The sequence below is a fragment of the Gracilinanus agilis genome, chromosome 4 (genome assembly GCF_016433145.1).
Source record: "Gracilinanus agilis isolate LMUSP501 chromosome 4, AgileGrace, whole genome shotgun sequence".
NCBI lineage: Eukaryota > Metazoa > Chordata > Mammalia > Didelphimorphia > Didelphidae > Gracilinanus > Gracilinanus agilis.
The window spans coordinates 289,150,728-289,169,505 of NC_058133.1; the positions used below are offsets into that span (position 1 = coordinate 289,150,728).

The 18,778-nt window shown below is 38.3% G+C and overlaps 1 protein-coding gene across 1 annotated transcript; it reads left to right on the forward strand.

Annotated features, from left to right (window-relative positions):
• The first annotated feature begins 124 nt into the window (after positions 1-124).
• Positions 125-15,853, forward strand: LOC123244799 (glutathione S-transferase alpha I-like). Its single transcript, XM_044673404.1, has 6 exons — positions 125-294; positions 4,312-4,363; positions 7,478-7,610; positions 9,957-10,098; positions 13,973-14,104; positions 14,905-15,853. Exons 1-6 carry the CDS (start codon positions 208-210, stop codon positions 15,073-15,075), a joined length of 717 nt encoding a protein of 238 aa, XP_044529339.1. The 5' UTR covers positions 125-207; the 3' UTR covers positions 15,076-15,853.
• The last annotated feature ends 2,925 nt before the right edge of the window (positions 15,854-18,778 follow it).

Genomic DNA, 18,778 nt, shown 5'->3' on the forward strand with positions numbered 1-18,778 from the left:
GGGGAAAAATGGGAGGTCTGACTCCTGCCCTTCCCATGAGTCTCCTCCCTCTTCTCTCCTCCCCAGTCTGCTCTCTGCACTTAGTGTTTGGACTTAGCTCATATAGTCTCAGTGGAGTCAGGATTACAAAAAGGACAGCTTGTATCTCGAGGTCCTGATCAGCTTGCTGCTTTCTGCTCTTTTTCAGAAAACCAGGAATTGAAAATCATGGCTGGGAAGCCCATACTTCATTACTTCAATGGAAGAGGCAGAATGGAATCCGTGCGCTGGCTCTTGGCAGCTGCTGGAGTAGAGGTAGATGCTTAATTTCTTTCTTGGATTTATTCTTGTTCTTCAGCCTAAGTGAATATTTACTAGTGGAGAAGCCACAGGGAACTCACTGAATTTGTTGCTGAGTCGTTTCAGTAGCGTTTGACCCTTTGTGATGTCATTTAGGGTTTTCTTGCCAAAGATACAAGGAGCCGTTGGCCATTTCTTTTTTGATCTCATTTTACAGATGAGGAAACTGAGGCAAAAGAGGTTAAGTGACTTGCCCAGAGTCACACAGAAAGTAAGTGTCAGAAGCTAGATTTGAAAATAGGGAGATGATTCTTCCTGACTCCAGGTCTGGTCCTCTAGTCACTGAACCAATAAAGGAGGCACAATCATTGTGATCACTATTTTTTTTAAACAATAAACTGAGTCATAGAAAGAGTTTGAAGGGTGGATTTATCTAGATAATTAAGTATTGGTTGACATCTCCTTCTGAAAGTATTATCAGAGGATGTGATAATAGAGGTGAAAAGTGCACTAGACTTGAATTTAGCACACTTGGGTCCAAGGTAATTATCTGTCTTTAGGCAAGCAATGTGCATCTCTGAGTCTCAGGTTCATCATTTCTTTTTTTGTTGTTTGTTTATTTTTACATTTTTAAACCCTTAACTTCTGTGTATTGGCTCCTAGGTGGAAGAGTGGTAAGGGTGGGTAATGGGGGTCAAGTGACTTGCCCAGGGTCACACAGCTGGGAAGTGGCTGAGGCTGGGTTTGAACCTAGGACCTCCTGTCTCTAGGCCTGACTCTCAATCCACTGAGCTACCCAGCTGCCCCTCATCATTTCTTAAATAGGAGGTTGGGACTGGATTAGTGCTGGGACCCAATACCAGCTTTAACATTCTGTTATCTTTGCCTATAATGACTCCTTAAAAAATGGCTTTCTGTGCTTTCACACAAAAAAATAATACTGGTTTGAAGGACCTCCTGACACTGGTTCCCATTTATTTCCTCAGCTTCCTGGCTGTTTTTATTTAGTGTTATTATTCATTAAAAATCCAACATTTTGGAAAATTGGAAAATATCAAGAAGCAGAAGTTCTGTTTGTTTCTAAAGAGATTTTAGCAATCTTCATTTTTGTTGCTTTCTTTTTTCTTGGGGAAAGAATAGGGAAGATTCAGTTTCATTATACATAAGGTTTTCTTGAAGTCTTCACGAAATGTATAAACCTTTAAGCATTAATATATTATATTATGTTATAACATATGATATATTACATTATATTATAAATATAATAAATTTTAGGCTGATGTGGTAGAAAAATTTTGTAACAATCTTTCAGGTGGTAGCAAATGATTTCCCCCCACAACCTCTAATTAATATTAGTAAATCGTTTCTCCTGGAGTTCAGCTCCTCTCCTGTCAAATGAAAGGACTGGACAAGATCATCTCCAACGTCCCTTCCATTCTATCCATGTTCTGGGATCAGAAGAACTTCAGTTTTGCCAGACAGAGCAGCCTACTTTGTCACGGAACTGAAAATAAGACTACCGTGTGTTTTATCCACCACACCACCTGGTTGTTCTGTAAACAGCCTAAAAGGGCATCAATTGGTACAATGGGTAGAGTACTGGGCTTAGAACGAGGAAGACTCCTCTTCCTGACTTCAAATCTAGCCTCGGACGCTTACTAGCTGTGTGACACTGGCCAAGTCACTTCTCCCTGCTTGCCTCAGTTTCCTCATCTGTAAAATGATCTAGAGGAGGAAAGGGCAAACCACTACAGTATCTTTGCTTAGAAAACCCCAAAATAAAGCCAGAAGAGTAGGGTACAATTGAATAAAAATAGCCTGAAAATCTCAATCTATGAACCTATGAGCAGTAATTATAATTATTAATAGCAGTCATAATATTAATTAAACAATACGGCACAGTAAAGTCAGGAGACACAGCTAATAGTTGTGGCTCTGCCACTCATTAGCTGGGCTTCCTCGGCTAAGTCATAGGATCATGGGACTATAGAGAGAGAGAATTGGAAGAAATCTTGAGGGCGTCTAGTTTATGCTCTTCCCTCTGCCCCTAGTAGATGGGGTTTCCTCAGTGAGAGTTCCCTCCATCAGTGGTATCAAACTCAAATTTAAAAAGGACCACTAAACCCTATATAAGGAAAAAAAATTAACGTTATTATTATTATTTATGTCCTGTTTACTTTTTTACTTTTCTTTTAAAAAAAGAACTTTTACCTTCCATCTCAGAATCAATACTATTTATTGGTTCTAAGGCAAATGAGTGGTAAGGATTGGCAATGGGGGTCAAGTGACTTGCCCAAGGTCACACAGCTGGGAAGTGTCTGAGGCTAGATTTGAAGCCAGGACCTCCTATCTCCAGGCCTGACTCTCAATCCACTGAGCCACTTAGCTGTCCCCTGTAATTTTATTTTTAAATATTTCCCATGTACTCAGAGTTTTACAAGCAGCCTTTTTGACACCTCTATCCCATATTGATGGAATCAGAAGTCCAGACACTTCCCCCATCTCCATCCCCAAAAGGCTGACTATAGTGATAGAATGTGGGACCTAGAGTTAGGGAAACCTGAAGTCAAATCTTGCCTCTATGTGCCTTAGGGAACAGAACTTATATATTAAGCCATAATATGATTGCCAGAATCATAGATTCTTTGTATTTTCTTATACAGTACACTCTGTACGCTGGATAGATACAAAATGAAACAAATACAAATTGTTTCCAATTGGCAATTTATTCCATAAATCATTTCTCTCTGACTTTTTGAATAAAAACAAAAAGGGGAGAGTAGACTAGAACAGAGATTCTTAAAGAGTAGTCTACAGCTCCCTGGAGTTCCCCAAGATCTTTTCAGGGAATACTTGTGGTCAAAATGATTTTTATAATATTACTAAAATATTATTAACCTATTAAAATACTCCTCCTTTTTCCAATAACATATCTGTGTAGAGCTGGATTTTCTTCACATATATACTTCATCCAAAATAATATATTGCAACAGACCGAATGCAGAATCAGATAGAAGAATCTAGTCATCTTCTATTAGACTAGATGTCAAAGAGGTGTACAAGGGACAGCTCGGTGGCTCAGTGGATAAAAGCCAGGTTTGGAGATGGGCGGTCCTGTGTTCAAATGTGACATCAGATACTTCCTAGCTGTGTGACCCTGGACAAGTCATTTAATCTTAGTTGTCTAGCCCTTTTTGCTCTTCTCTCTTAGAACTGATATACTCTTCTCACTATTTTTTTTATTAAACAGGCATTTTTCATAAAAATTATTTATGTGTTTTGTGTATATTTTTATTTTACTTTCTCCCAATTTCTTATTAAAATAATTTTTATATTTATATTAATAGATAATGTTTATTATTATTGTTCAAGGAATTAACAAATATGTTTAAATTGATATGTTTTAGGTTCATCATTTTATTTTCCAATATGGCAAATATTGATAGATAGAACCCACATCAGCAGAAGCTCTTTTGGTGGGTCCTCAATATTTTAAGAATGTGGGGGCAGCTGGGTGGCTCAGTGGATTGAGAGTCAGGCCTAGAGATGGGAGGACCTAGGTTCAAATCCGACCTCAGACACTTCCCAGCTGTGTGACCCTGGGCAAGTCACTTGATCCCCATTGCCCACCCTTACCACTCTTCCACCTAGGAGCCAATACACAGAAGTTAAGGTTTTAAAAATATATATATTTTTTAAGAATGTAATGGGGTTCTGAGACCAAAAAGTTCAAGAACTGTTGGACAAAGGCATTGAAGAACCATACATGTTGAGCTGGAAAGAAACTTAGAGTTCATTTGGCGCAAGTTCCTCATTCTTGCAGATGAGGAAACTGAGGCCCACAGAAATTAAGTGACTTACCTCAGGTCACCTGGCTAGTAAATACCCAAGGCAGGATTTGAAACTCAGGTTTTTGTGATTCCTACTTCTATTTTCTACCCATTATACTACCTGGTTGCTGTAGCTGATTTTCTAGTGCAAACATTGTTATTCCATTGCTCTAATACCTTCACATGTCTTTCTCTTTTCTAGTTTGAAGAAAGGAATTTTGAAACAGCTGAACAACGTGAGAATTTAATTAAGAGTAAGTTCAAAGCTTTGTTTTGGGTTGAACTAGTCCAAGAACAAATTAGTAGTAGTTTGCCATGAATGGCAAAGTGGATAGAATACCAGGATTGGAGTCAGGAGGACCTGGGTTCATATCTAGCCTCAGACACTTTCTAGTTGTGTGACCTTGGGCAAGTCACTTAACCCTGTTTGCCTCACCCTTGCCTTCTATCTTAGAGTTGTTACTAAGTCAGAAAAGTAAAGGTTTAGAAAAAAAGAAAAGCAATTTCCATTGCCTTGCCTAAAAAGACACACACGATTTCTAAAATCCCTTGAAACTCTAAAATTCTGATTCTATCATTGTGAAAAAGTATGTTTTAAATCATAAAGAGGATGGAGTACATAGGTGTGCTCTTCTGGACCTCAGAGGTAGGGTTTGAGCTTCCAAATGAGCACACCAGAGAAGAAAGTAAAGCTTTTTACTCCTGAAAAAGAGAGAAACATTGAAAGACTCTAGGAGGGAGGTGACCCAGGCTATGGCATTGGCTCCTGAAGGAAGGGAATAAATCAATCAATTAATCAATAGGCATTTATTAAGCACTTGCTATGTATCAGGTACAGCTGGATGGCACCGTAGTGTATGTAGAGTGCTGGCCCTGGAGTCAGGAAGACACATCTCCCTGAGTTCAAATCTGGCCTTAGGCACTTACTATCTGTGACCCTGAGCAAGTCACTTAACTCCATTTGCTTAGTTTCCTCATCTGAAAAATGAACTGGAGAAGCAAATGGCAAAGCACTCCAGTATCTTCTCTTTAAAAAAACACAAATAAGATCCTAAAGGGTGTCAGACATGACTGAACAAAAATAGCATAAAAATGCATCAAGTGATATTTAAGACAGTGGAGCTACAAAAATGAAAAACAAAACAAAACAGAACAAAATAGTCCCTTCCCTCAACAAGTTTATATTCTTTGGGGGGGGGAGGGAACATCATATACAAACATTGTTATCATCATCATACTTTGCTAGCTCTGCAAATTTTTTAGCTTTGCAAAGATTATCTCCTTTGATCTTGACAACCATCCTGGGGAGTGGGTGCTGGCATCATCCCCGTTTTATAGATGAGGAGAAACTGAGGCTGAGAGTTTGAGTGTCTTTCCCAGAGCTACCAGCCAGCAAGGGTCTGAGACAAGGTTTGAACCCTAGTGTTCTTGACTCTAAGACCAGAACTATTCACTGAGGCCTTTATGAGTAAATATAAAGTACACTCAAATACAAAGCAATTTCAAGGGAGGGGAGGTAGGTGACCCCAAATGGGCTCACAAAGAGTTGGACACAACTGAAATGATTGAACAACAATGAATTTCAGGGAGAAAGTAACTTCAGGTGAAGGAGAGTGCCCGCAGCTAGAGGGGATCAGGAAAGGTGAGGAGGGAGTAAATTCCAAGGATGGAAGTCAGCCCATATAAAAGTAAGGAGACAGGAGGCATAATGTTGTATCTGCTGAAAAACAAGTAGGTCCTTTTGTCTGGGAGGCAGGGTGTGTGAGGACGAGTCATAGGTGAGAAGCCTGGAAGGGCACGTTGAAACCAGACCGGGAAGGGATTTGGATACAAAAAAGAAGAGTTTGTATTTTAGGCCAGATGCAGGAAGGGCAGATGGAGCTCTTTTAGCAGAAGAGACACTGTCAGATTTGTGTTTTAGGGATATCAGTTTGCGAAAGAAGGCTTGAAGGCAGAATCCTTTAAGTCAAGAATCACAGATTACTCAAAGAGGCAAAGTATTTAAGTCATAGAAAGAATGGGCATCTGGGTTGGTGGTGGGAGTTCCCTGCTTTGACAGATCACAGAATAATCACTAGAGATCTTTCCTGGATTCATGGATACCATCCAGAATGCCTAGGATACTGAAATGCTAGTATGATTCTCAGAACTATTGTTGTTAATGAATGGCATTCCAGCAGTAGCTTTTAGTCAGTCAAGAAGCATTTGTCAAGCACCTACTGTGTGCCACATGGTAGGTAGGTGGCATAGTGGATAGAGTGCTGAGCCTAGAATTCAAATTTAGCTTCAGATCTATACTGGCTGTGTGATCCTAGGCAGCTTACTAAACCCTGTTTGCCTCAGTTTTCCCATCTGTAAAATTAACCAGAAGGGGAAATGGCAACTCATTCCAGCATCTTTGCCAAGAAAACCCCAAATTGGGTCATGAAGAGACAGACACAACTGAAATAAGTGAATAACAACAACATATGCCAAGCACTCTACTGAGTGACAGAGTTACATAGAAAGGCAAAAACAGCCCCTGTTGCTGAGGAGCTCATGGTCTGATGGGAGAGAAAACAAGCAAATGGTTGGAACAAATAAGATATGTGTAGGTAAACTGGATATGGCTCACAGAAAGGAGGCCCTGGCACTAAGGGGCAATCAGGGAACACTTCTTGCTGAAGAGGGGATCTTGGCTGGGACTTGAAACCAGAGAAGATGGAAGGTAGAAATAAAGAAGTCTCCTTCAAGGCATGGGGAGAGAGAGGAGAGAGAGAAAGTATTTTATTTGAGGAACAGCAAGGTCAGTGTTTCTGGGTCAATGAATACACGGAAGAGAGTTCATCACATCTAGAACAACTTTATTGGGCAGCAAGTACAATCCCTTTTTGCATGGTGGGAGTCACTGATTCTACAATGAAAAGAACCCTGGAGGCAACTATGTGTCTCAGTGGATTGAGTGCCAGGCCTGAAGACAGGAGGTCATGGGTTCAGATATGAACTCAAACACTTTTAGCTTTGTGACCTTGGGCAAGTCACTTTATCCTAATTGCCTAGTCTTGACTTTCTGCCTTAGAACCAATACACGATATTGATTCTAAGACAAAAAATAAGGATTTAAAAAAAAGAAGAATAAAAAGAATCCCCCTCCTCATGGAAAACATTGTGATGTAATACAGTGAAAACAATTCTGGCTTGTAAGTTCAAATTCTGCTTCTGACTTTGAGTAAATCCCTCAGCCCTCCTGGGTCTCAATTTCCCCTACTGTAAAATGAGTTGAACTAGACAATCTCTGAGGTCCCTTCTGGTCCCAGAACAATGATCTTATGACAATAATCCAATGGGAAGGAGTAAGCCACTGACCTGATGTCTCTTTCCGTTTTTAGGTGGAAAACTGATGTATGAACAAGTGCCAATGGTTGAAATCGATGGAATGTACTTGGTACAAACCAGAGCCATCCTAAGATATATAGCTTCAAAATACAACTTGTATGGGAAGGACCTGAAGGAGCAAGCACTGTACAGTAATCATTACATATTTATAATAAAACACAGAAGCTGCCCTTTTTGATTTAAGGACATTTCTTCTTTAAAAAAAATCATTACCTTCTGTCTTAGAATCCATACTAAGATTTGGTTTCAGGGCAGAAAAGCAATAAGGACCAAATAGCTGCTCCAGAAATTTCTTCTTACCAATGGAGTCTGAGGAATGATTTGCCCAGGATCACACCACCAGTAGAGGTCAAAGACAAAACTTGAACCTAGGTCTTCCTGACCTCACGGCCATCTCTTTATCTATTAGATCCCCCTGCCTCTTAATGAAATTGTGTTAAGAAATTATTTCCTTTTATATATTTAACAAAGCAAGAAAGTTCTTATCCGTCCCTTATAAAAGTAAATATGTAAAATTTTCAGCTCCTTTTCCCCCATGAGATCTTGGAGCCAAGTACAAGAAACCCTAATGTGTATCTACAGGAATGAACAAAGTAGGGGTCAAAGGAGAAAATGAAATCTCCAGCAGCTTGTGTTGACTCTAGAGTTATGATACTGGCTTCTGTGGGCAGCTTATCAATCAACCAATACTTATTAAGCACCTACAATGTGCCAGGTGTTGTGCTAAGTGCTGGGGATTAAAAAAAAGGGCAAGAATAGTCCCAAAGATCTTATGATCCAATGAAGTGCATATGGAACTAGGTCTTCACTTTATGAGCATGCTTGGGAATAATGTCCTCCTAATGTGGTAGGGCTCATCTGTAACGGGCTGGCCCATTCACACATGCAAAGATGACTTGTTCAGGAGAAAAGAAATACTGACTTTGGATCTCCAAATATCATAACTACAATATAAAAAGTCCTTTTTAATAATAATAAAATAATCTAATTGTAAGAGCAGGAGTTCAAAAACAAGAAATAATTTCACTTTTAACTCAATGAAAATGAGGCTACTTTAAAAAATTAGTTTCTATGTTTATGTTTATTAACTCAACATAGAGAAGCCACAGGCTCATATTGGATGAACCGATCAAGCAATAAGAATTTACTGAGGCAGCTAGGTAGCATAGTGGTGGGGAATTGGGAGGACCTGGGTTCAAATGTGGCCTCAGGAACTTCCTAGCTGTGTGACCCTGGGCAAGTCTTTTAAGCCCAATTGCCTAACCTTTATCCTCTCTTTTGCCTTAGAACAAATCAATACTTAGTATCAATTATAAGCCAGAATGTCAAGGTTTTAAAAAAAACAAATTAAGGATCTATTATGTGCCCTGGAGATACAAATAATAAATCAATCTCTCTTCTAAGGTGGTTTATACTTTAGAGTCAGAAAAACCAGTTTGAGCCCAGGTTTGAATGGATCCTAGAAGGTTATCTAACTTCTGCAGGCCCCACTAAAACTATAAATGGCAGGTGACTTTCCAGTCCACCTGGTTCAGAGAATTACCCATGCTGATGAAATCACAGGTTCATATTTAAAAGGCAAAGCCAGGACAACATAGGATGAATTCTGCTTTATGATCATGGTTTTGTTACGTTTGTCTAAACTAAGTCAAAGTATCTTTTAAAATAGGTCTTGATGAGGGGGCAACTGGGTAGCTCAGTGGATTGAAAGTTAGACCTAGAGAGGAGAGGTCCTAGATTCAAATCTGGCCTCAGACACTTCCCAGCTGTGTGACCCTGGGCAAGTCACTTGACTCCCATTGCCTAGCCCTTACCACTCTTCTGCCTTGGAGCCAATACACAGTATTGACTCCAAGACGGAAGGTAAGGGTTTAAAAAAAAAAAAAGGACTTGATGTTTTTAAAGCCCTGAACCAAGCATTTTCCATTTTCAGAAAGATCCCAGATGCTAGTCTGTAAATGGACCATTTTCAGCATCTGGACCTTAACATAGACCTGATTAGGCAGAATTCTTACCTGGGGTCTGGGAACTTATTTACTTAAATATTTAGACAATAACAATATTTCAATATAATTGGTTTCCTTTGTAGTTTTATGTATTCCATTTTGTACATTTAAAAACATTATTCTGAGGAGTCTATAGATCTATGGCCCACAAAAATGTCAAGAAGCTCTGCTCTATACAGTCTACTCTATGGCACATCTTGGTATTTATACTACAATGATGTATGAATTATTCACTCATGCCGGCCTTCATTGCTACGTCATAATATCTCACATTTGCCTAACAGTTCTTTATACTTTGGAAAAAGCATTTCTGCATGCAACATTTCATTCGATACTGCACTGAATAATAATGACAAATGCAAAGAGAGCTTGAAAGTTTGCAAAGCATTTTCCAGACATTATTTGATTGGAAACTCTCAATAATATGATGAGCTAGATTTTGATTGCTACCTCTTTTCTTTTCCAGTATTGACATGTACGTGGAAGGAATGCGAGATCTATATGACATAATTATGCTCCAACCATTGTGTTTGCCTCAAGACAGAGAGGAGGCTCTCAGAGTCATTGCTGAGAAAGCCAACCAAAGATTTCTCCCTGTATACGAGAAGGTATGGAACAATGAGGCAGTGCACGTTCACTGAAATTACAAGTGTCTTTTCCATTTCATTCTGAGCAAATACATAATGAGGCAGAAACACTGGAGGCAGCATGGTAGAAGAGAAAAACCACTGGCTCTGGAGTCTAGACAAAAGCTCTGAGTTCAGATCCCACTTGGGATTCTTATTGAGGAAACATGGGCACCTCACTTAATTATCCTAGATCTGAGTTTCCTAAATTTTAAAATGAGTTAGCATAGTATAGTGGATGGAGTACTGGGTTTGGAGTCAGGAAGACCTACATTTAAATCCTGCTTCAGACACTTATCAGCTGTGCGACCCTGGGTAAGTCACCCATCCTATCTGGACCTCAGTTTCTTCATCTGAAAAATAAGGGAGTTGGACTTAATGACCCCTAATGTCACTTCCAGCTCTAGAATCTAGGATCCTATGAATTTATAAAGAGCTGACACTAAATAAAGATAGGTAGCTACTTTGAACACAATATTCAGGGATTTGCAAGAGAAACATTAATTAATATTTCTTTTTTACATTTAAAAATTATATGAGGGGGCAGCTAGGTGTCTCAGTGGATTGAGATGGGAGGTCCTAGGTTCAAATATGACATCAGACAATTCCTAGTTGCATGACCCTGGGCAAGTCACTTAAAGCCCTTTGCCTAGCCCTTACTGCTCTTCTGCTTTGGAATCAATATATAGTATTGACTTTAAGAAAGAAGGTAAGGTGGGGCAGCTGGGTAGCTCAGTGGATTGAGAGCAAGGCCTAGAGACAGGAGGTCCTGGGTTCAAATCCGGCCTCGGACACTTCCCAGCTGTGTGACCCTGGGCAAGTCACTTGGCCCCCATTGCCTACCCTTACCAATTTTCCACCTATAAGTCAATACACAGAAGTTAAGGGTTTAAAATTTAAAAAAAAGAAAGAAAGAAAGAAAGAAAGAAAGAAAGAAAGAAAGAAAGAAAGAAAGAAAGAAAGAAAGAAAGAAAGAAAGAAAGAAAGAAAGAAAGAAAGAAAGAAGGTAAGGACTTTTAAAACAAAATGGAATTCATGAAGTGAAGTTTCAATACAATTCAACAAGCTTTTATTGAAGTTTTTTCATAACCTGACTTCAATCCACAGTTTTGATTCTAAGGTGAAAGGTAATGGTTTTAAAAAAAAGAGCCAACTATTCATCAGGTAATGAGGTTAAAAAGACAAAATGAAAGATCCTGCTTTCAAAGAGCTTATACTCTATAGGAGGATATAGCAAATATACGAGTCCATGTGTGTATATATGGTGATATAAAGGTATATATAAAAAGATAAGTGTAAGGTAAATTGGGGGGACCTTTGAAGTGAACCTTCAAGAAGCTAGGAATTCTATAAAGCTCAAGGTAAAAAGAGAGTACAGACCAAGCATTGAGGACCAGATTCTGCAACTGCCTGGAATCAGGAGGTGGGAAGCCTTGTGTGAGGCATAGCCAGAAGGTCAGTTTGGCTAGACTTTAAATTGTGTGACTAGGAATAATGTAAAATTAAGGCTGGAAAAGTAGGTTGGAGTCAGGTTCTGAAAAGCTTTAAATGCTATACATTTATCAAGTGTTTTATGATTACCCAATACTTTACAAGCACTATTCTATTTGATCTTTCCAACAACCCTTTATATGGGCAGTGCCACTCTCATTTTATGGATGAGTAAATAGAGGCGGTCACTTGCTCAAAGTCACACAGTAAGCGGCAGTTCAGGAAAGAGAATCAAAGTCTTTCATATTTCAAGTTGAAGGCTCTTTTCATAATATCATATGCCCCTTCTTCATTTCATTCATAATATTTCCTTAGTAAATTATTCAATTGTGAGGTTATAGGTCATAGTTTCATTAGATTAGAGGAGACAGCATGATGTAATAGAAAAAAAATTACTGTTTTCTAGTTTTATATCATGGACAAATCACTTGAACCCCTAGTAAGCCTCCATTTCCTCATCTTTAAATAAAGGAGCTGGACTAATTGATCTCCAGATTCCTTCCACAACTAAATCCTATTATTCGGAGCATCAATGAAATGAATGTTTTACACAAATGTCCATTACATTTGTCTATATATTTTAGTATCTTTCATCTAGTAGGTTACAAGCTCCTAGAGGGCAGAGACTAGACCAGTGATGGTGAACCTTTTAGAGACCGAGTGCCCAAACTGCACCCTGCCGTATGTGAGCCACCCCCTTACTTCAGACAGGAGAGGGAGGAAGCGCTGCCATTGGGCTGCCAGGCAGAGGGGCGGGTGATGTGAGAAATGTGCTTAGGTGTCTTGGAGACAGGGAAAGGAGCAGCCCCCTCTGGCATATGTGTCGTAGGTTTGCCAATACGGGATTAGACTGTTTTTGGCCATCGTCATACATGGTGCCTTGCGTGGAGGAGACCTTTAATAAATGTGCATTGATTTGCCAAACAATGGCTAAAACAGAAATTTGTTGTGCCATTACCCAAGTTGTCTAGTTTTCTGTTATAGTGAAAAAGATATTTATCCATGGGTCAGTTAGTTTCAACAGGCATTGACTGTCTGCCATGCCTGGAGCCCTCTCCTACTTCACTTGTGCCACCTGACTTCTCTGGCTTCCCTTCAAGTCCTGGGTAAAGTCCTACCTGCTGCAGGAAGAGTTTCCTAGTCTTCCTTCTGAAACCATCTCCAATTTAGTGTGGGTGTGTGTATAATTTTTACACAGTTGTTTGCATGTTGCTTTCCTCATTAGTCTTCGAGCCCCTTGAGAGCAAGGATTGTATTTTCACTTCCTTTGTATCCTCAGTGCTTAGCACTATATATAATGGGTACTTAACAAGTGTTAACTAATTATAACTGATTAACTAATGAGATAGTAATAATTTCTCTATTTATTTGTGACCTCTTCTAAATAATTTTCTTCTCTGTATCTTTGCTCTTTCCAGTATACTATTCATTCATTCAATAAACGTTTGTTAAGTGCCTACCTGGCAGGCAATGTGCTAAGTGCCAGAAATACAAAAAGGCAAAAGATAGTTCTTGTCCTCAATGAGTCTATAATCTAAAGGAGATGGCATGCAAACAAATATATAAAACAAGCTATGTGTGTGTGTGGGCGCAGCTGGGTGGCTCAATGGATTGAGAGCTAGGCTTAGAAATGGAAGATCCTGGGTTCAAATCTGGCCTCAGACACTTCTTCTTAGCTGTGTGACCCTGGGCAAGTCACTTAACTTCCATTGCCTAGCCCTTAGTGCTCTTCTTCCTTAGAATCAATATTCTAAGATGGAAGATAAGGGTTTAAAAAAAAAAGCAAGCTATGTACAGGATAGGTAACTAAGTGGGGCAATGGATAGAATGTGGAGCCTAGAGTCTGGAAGACTCATCTTCCTGAATTCAAATCTGGCCTCAAACATTTACTTGTTGTATGACTCAGTTTCCTCATCTGTAAAATGAGCTGGAGAAGGAGATATGAACTATTCCAGTTTCTTTGTCTGGAAAAACCCAAATGGGGTCACGAAGAAGTGGACATGACTGGAAAATGACTGAACAAGAGCATGTACAGGATAAATGGGATATAAAAAGAGAGACAGAAACAAAGACAGAGAGAGAGACAGAGACAGAGAAAAATGGAGGGAGGAAGAGAGATGGGGAAGGGGGAGAGTGCTCTAGAACTAATAGGGTTGGGGGAGGCTTCCTTTAGAAGATGCAATTTTAGTTGAAACTTAAAGGAAATCAGGGAGGTCAGTTGTCAGAACACAGGAAAGAAAGTGTTCCAGGCATTAGAGACAGCCAGAAAAAAATGCCCTGGTTTCAAATAATATACTGTCTTCAAGTAATGAGCCCTATATTCCCACAAATTCTTTTCTTTATCTCTTTTTCACTCATCTCACAGGCATTAAAGGACCCTGGGAAAAATTACCTTGTTGGAAACCAGCTGAGCTGGGCAGATGTACTTCTGCTTGAATTCATCTTAATGGTTGAAGAATGTAAGCCCGGCATTCTCTCAGCATTCCCAAAACTACAGGTAATTCCATCAAAAGCACTTGCTGTATATCACCCATAGATGCAGCTCTATAAGTGTTCTCTTCCCCACTAGAATGTAAGCTCCTTCAGGGCAGGGACAATTTTTGCTTTTTCTTTGTATCTCCAGAGCTTAGCAAAGTGATTAGCACAAATTAAGTGATTAATAGATGCTTCTTTTAAAAATCTTAGATTTCTTCTGAGTGATCTTCCTTCAGGGACACAAATCTTGATATCGTTTTCATGAATTTCTGTAATCCAAGACAAATTATTGTCTGTTTCCCACTCTTCTATGGATGAGGTTCTCTAACTTAGATTTTTTTAGCTAGTAGGCATCACACCCATTGGCAAGCCCAGAGCTCAAAGCCTTTGTAGCACATTGTAGGGTATACGTTTTGGAAAGATTATATTATATTATGTTATGTTGTGTTGTGTTGTGTTGTGTTTTATGTCTTGTGATGATATATTATCATGTCATGTTATATTGTGTTATATTTTATTGTCATGTTATGTTGTGTTATATCATATCGTTATGTTATGTTGTATTGTGTTCTGTTATATATCATGTTATGTTATATTGTATTTATTATATAGCAAAAGCAGGCTTTCTACATTTGTAGAGCAGTGAGCTCCTACGGACTTTCAAACATAACTGCCCACAGGGTGAAAATGCATGCTACTTACAGCTTTCCCCCAAGATGAAATAACCCCTGACGGGTCTTGGCATGAGCAACCCTGGGGCTCTGCTCCCATGTGTAAGGCTAATTGTTTCATTTACAGATGGCTTCATTTTTTTCATTTCAGGAGTTCAAAGCTAGAATCAGCAAGCTCCCCAGGATTCAGAAATTCCTTCAGCCTGGCAGTCAAAGAAAGCCACCAATGGATAATCAAGGTCTTGAAGAAGCAACGAAGATATTTAAACTTGAGAAAGGCTTGTTTATTAAGAACAAGGGTGTTATATTAGCTGATTTCTAAAGAATACAATTAATATTTCAGTTTCCACCTGTAGTCATGCCCATAGAAGTACTAGTATGTGCCCCTGTGGCATTTCTAGTCAATAACTAGCAAATATGATGCTTCCCTCTAGAATCTGTATAAATCAGAAAACCTAATCTTTACAATGCTTATTATAAAACTTCATTTAAGTAGAACTTGATTTTATTCAGGTTCATAGAATCATAGATTCTTTTTTTCATTTTATTCCAAATTTAACAAACAGCTAAATTTAGAACCAGAAGAGATCTTAGACATCATTGAGTCTGGTCTCTTCATTTTATGAGTATAGAAACTGGGGACAAGAAAGGTTAAATGATTTTACCAACATCACACAGGTGGTAGGGTCAGGACTCAAACTCGGGTCTCCTGTTTCCAAATTCAACATTTTTTCAACTGTTATACTATTTCCCCTTTGATTCATCTAAAATTTTCCAGAAAGTGGAAAATTTTGTAATAAAACAAAATCATTTGAAAACAAGACGAAAAGTAAGATTTTTTTTTTAACCTACTAGTTGATGCATTGGATTGCCTTTAGATGCAATGCTTTTTTTTTTTTTTTACCTATCCTTATACTCTTTAGGATCTTCCACAAAAGAAGAAATGCCCAGTTATATTCACTTCACGGGATTTTGGCAGAAAAGTAATCTAACAATATTTTAGAAACATTTTCAATTAAAAAAAAAAGAAAAAAGATTTGTTTAGCTCTCAGTTAACCAGAAATTTCAATTAAACAAAATACACTACTCCTTTATCCTCAGCATGTTGTTTAATCATGGTTTTTATTCTATTTTAAAAAATAAGAATGATTAGTTTTAATGCAATTGGGAGGGAGGGGGAACATGAAGGACTAACTTGGGATATTTCCACTTTTAAAATAATCCTTGTCTTATAAACTCAAAGATACATTTTTGGAAGAAAACCAATGTTTTTATTTCTCTAAGTAGATGATTGATTTTTAATTAATATTTTATTTTTCCCAATTACATGTCAAAACAATTTTTAACATTTGATTTTTAAATTTGGGCATTCCTGATTCTCTCGCTCTCTCTCCATCCTCATTCTTGAGAAGGCAAACAATTTGATAAAGATTACATATACACAATCACACAAAACATATTTCCATATTAATCATTTCATGAAAGAAAACACAGACCAAAAAACCCATGAAAAAATAAAGTAAAAAAGGTATGCTTTCATCTAAATTCAGACTTTTTTAGTTCTTTCTCTGGAGGTAGATAGCATTTTTCATCTTAAGTCTTTTGGAATTGTCTTGGATCTTTTTAATGCTGAAAATAGCTAGTAGTCATTCCTAGCTGGTCATTACAATGTTGCTCTTCTAGTTCTGATCACTTTACTTTGCATCAGTTCATGTAAGTCTTCCTAGGTTTTTCTGGAAGCATTCCAAGCAGATCATTTATTGTGTACTATTTTGCCAGAATTTATTGCAAGGTAAGCTAAAAAGAAACTTATCAACTCTCAGAGGCAGAGTCAAGGGAGACTTAAAAGTTTTTAGAGTCACTAATTATAGTTCAATCTTGTAAACCCAAAGTAAGTTGAAAAGTGGTGGGGAGGAGTGTTAAGCACATTTAATTAGTCTTATTTTATCTTCCCACTTCACTCTTCAACTGACTTAATGATGGGGTAGTGGTTAAGGAGGAATAACTTCCCAGGATAAATATTCTCTCTCTGCTCTGGGAAGATAAAACAAAATAAATCTATGATTTTTCACCTTTCCCCCCTGAAACTCTGAGCCTCCACTTAGAGGCAGCACTCTGCAAATAACTTAGTTTTAAAGCTCTCTCCTCACCTTGGATACTCTCCCTCAATTGGGTCCTCTCACTTACAATCTCATATAAAATAGTAAATGCTGCAGTTTAACACTATTTTTATAGACAAAATGAAATTTTAAAACAAAGACAGTCAAACAGACTTTTTTCTCCATACCCAAAGAAAAATGTGCCAGGTTACCTTAATGGGGGCCCAAAAGGAAAAAAAGAAAATATAACATTTTTGGCTTGTCAAGTCATTTGACACCTTTCAGTGTTAGTGTCTAAAATAAAAGGGTTATAATTAACTTCAAACATCCCTTCAAGCTCTAAATCTATGATCTTTATGAGAATGGGAAAAAATGAATGAAACTCATTTTTTAAAAATAAGAAATGAGTGAAACTCATCTTTGAAAATTAAAAAAGAATCAATGAAAACTGAAAAAAATGAAAATGAAATCAAATGAAAACATTTCAAATAAAAAAGCTTAGTATGCAAAAAAATGTGCATTCAACCTAAATTTCACCTGTGCCTTACAAAGTACCTTTACATTATTTTTATAGGATCTCAAAATAATTTTTATTGTTTTGTAACATTGCCCCCTTAGTTGTTCTGGCCATATATACAGGCAAAGAATGGAACACCAAAAACAAAAACAAAAACAAAAAAAGAGCCTTTTGTGCCAAAGAAAATAAAAATCCAATGACCTGAATTTGGCAAACTAGAAATTAATTCTTATCCCATTGACCTACAAAAAGAAAAAAGTAATGAAATCATAGATTCTTAATTATTTGATTTATTCATTCAGACCTCAGAGGAAGGTTTGCACTACCCAATGAGGTAAAGCCAGTTAAAAATAAATTTTATTTTCCTCTAAAATTTTCAAATCCACTAAAGCATTTTTTCAGTGTGGTGATTCCCTCCATCAGTGTAGTTTTCAATCTATGACTTAGTTTAAAAAAATAAAGCCTTTATGGAATCGTCAAAGACAATTTAGAGACTAGGTGACTTACCTAGGGTCACAGGGCTACTGAGTGTCAGAGATGGGATTTAAAAAGGAATTCCTGGCTCTAGTCTTAGGGTTCTATCCACTATTCTACTCTGCCTCTAAAGTTTAACATCTAAGCTATGCCTTGATTTGCTTCATCTGAGTATACTTGTTACGAGAGAAGATTCTATTGAGAATGGACAAAGAATGAGGGAAGTGATGGTGACGTTAAAAGAAAACAAGGAAAAAAAAAAAGAAAGCAATAAAGCATTTTTTTTTAAACCCTTAACTTCTGTGTATTGGCTCCTTGGTGGAAGAGTGGTAAGGGTGGGCAATGGGGGTCAAGTGACTTGCCCAGGGTCACACAGCTGGGAAGTGTCTGAGGCCGGATATGAACCTAGGACCTCCTGTCTCTAGGTCTGGTTTTCAATCCACTGAGCTACCCAGCTGCCCCTAAAGTATTTTTTAAAAGGAAAAAAAATTGCTGCTTTGGGATTTGGTACAGTTGGGGGGAAGTGAAAGGGTGGTAGGTTCAGTAACATTGTAGGTCAAAGCTTTGGGGCTGATCAGTAGGAGAATCTGGTTCATGAGTGACTGCTGTGCTTCTAAACTAAATGACGGGGGCATCTGGGTAGCTCAGTGGATTGAGAGCCAGGCCTAGAGAAGAGAGGTCCTAGATTCAAATCCATCCTCAGACACTTCCCAGCTGTGTGACCCTGGGCAAGTCACTTGACCCTATTGCCTACCCTTACCACTCTTCTGCCTTGGAGCCAACACACAGTATTGACTCCAAGAAGGAAGGTGAGGGTTTAAAAATAAATAAATAAATAAACAAACTAAGTGAGACAGGGTGGGAAGAGGTGGAGGAAAGGAGCAAGCATTTATGAAGCACCTCCTTTGTGCCAGGCACTGTGCTAAACTCTGGAA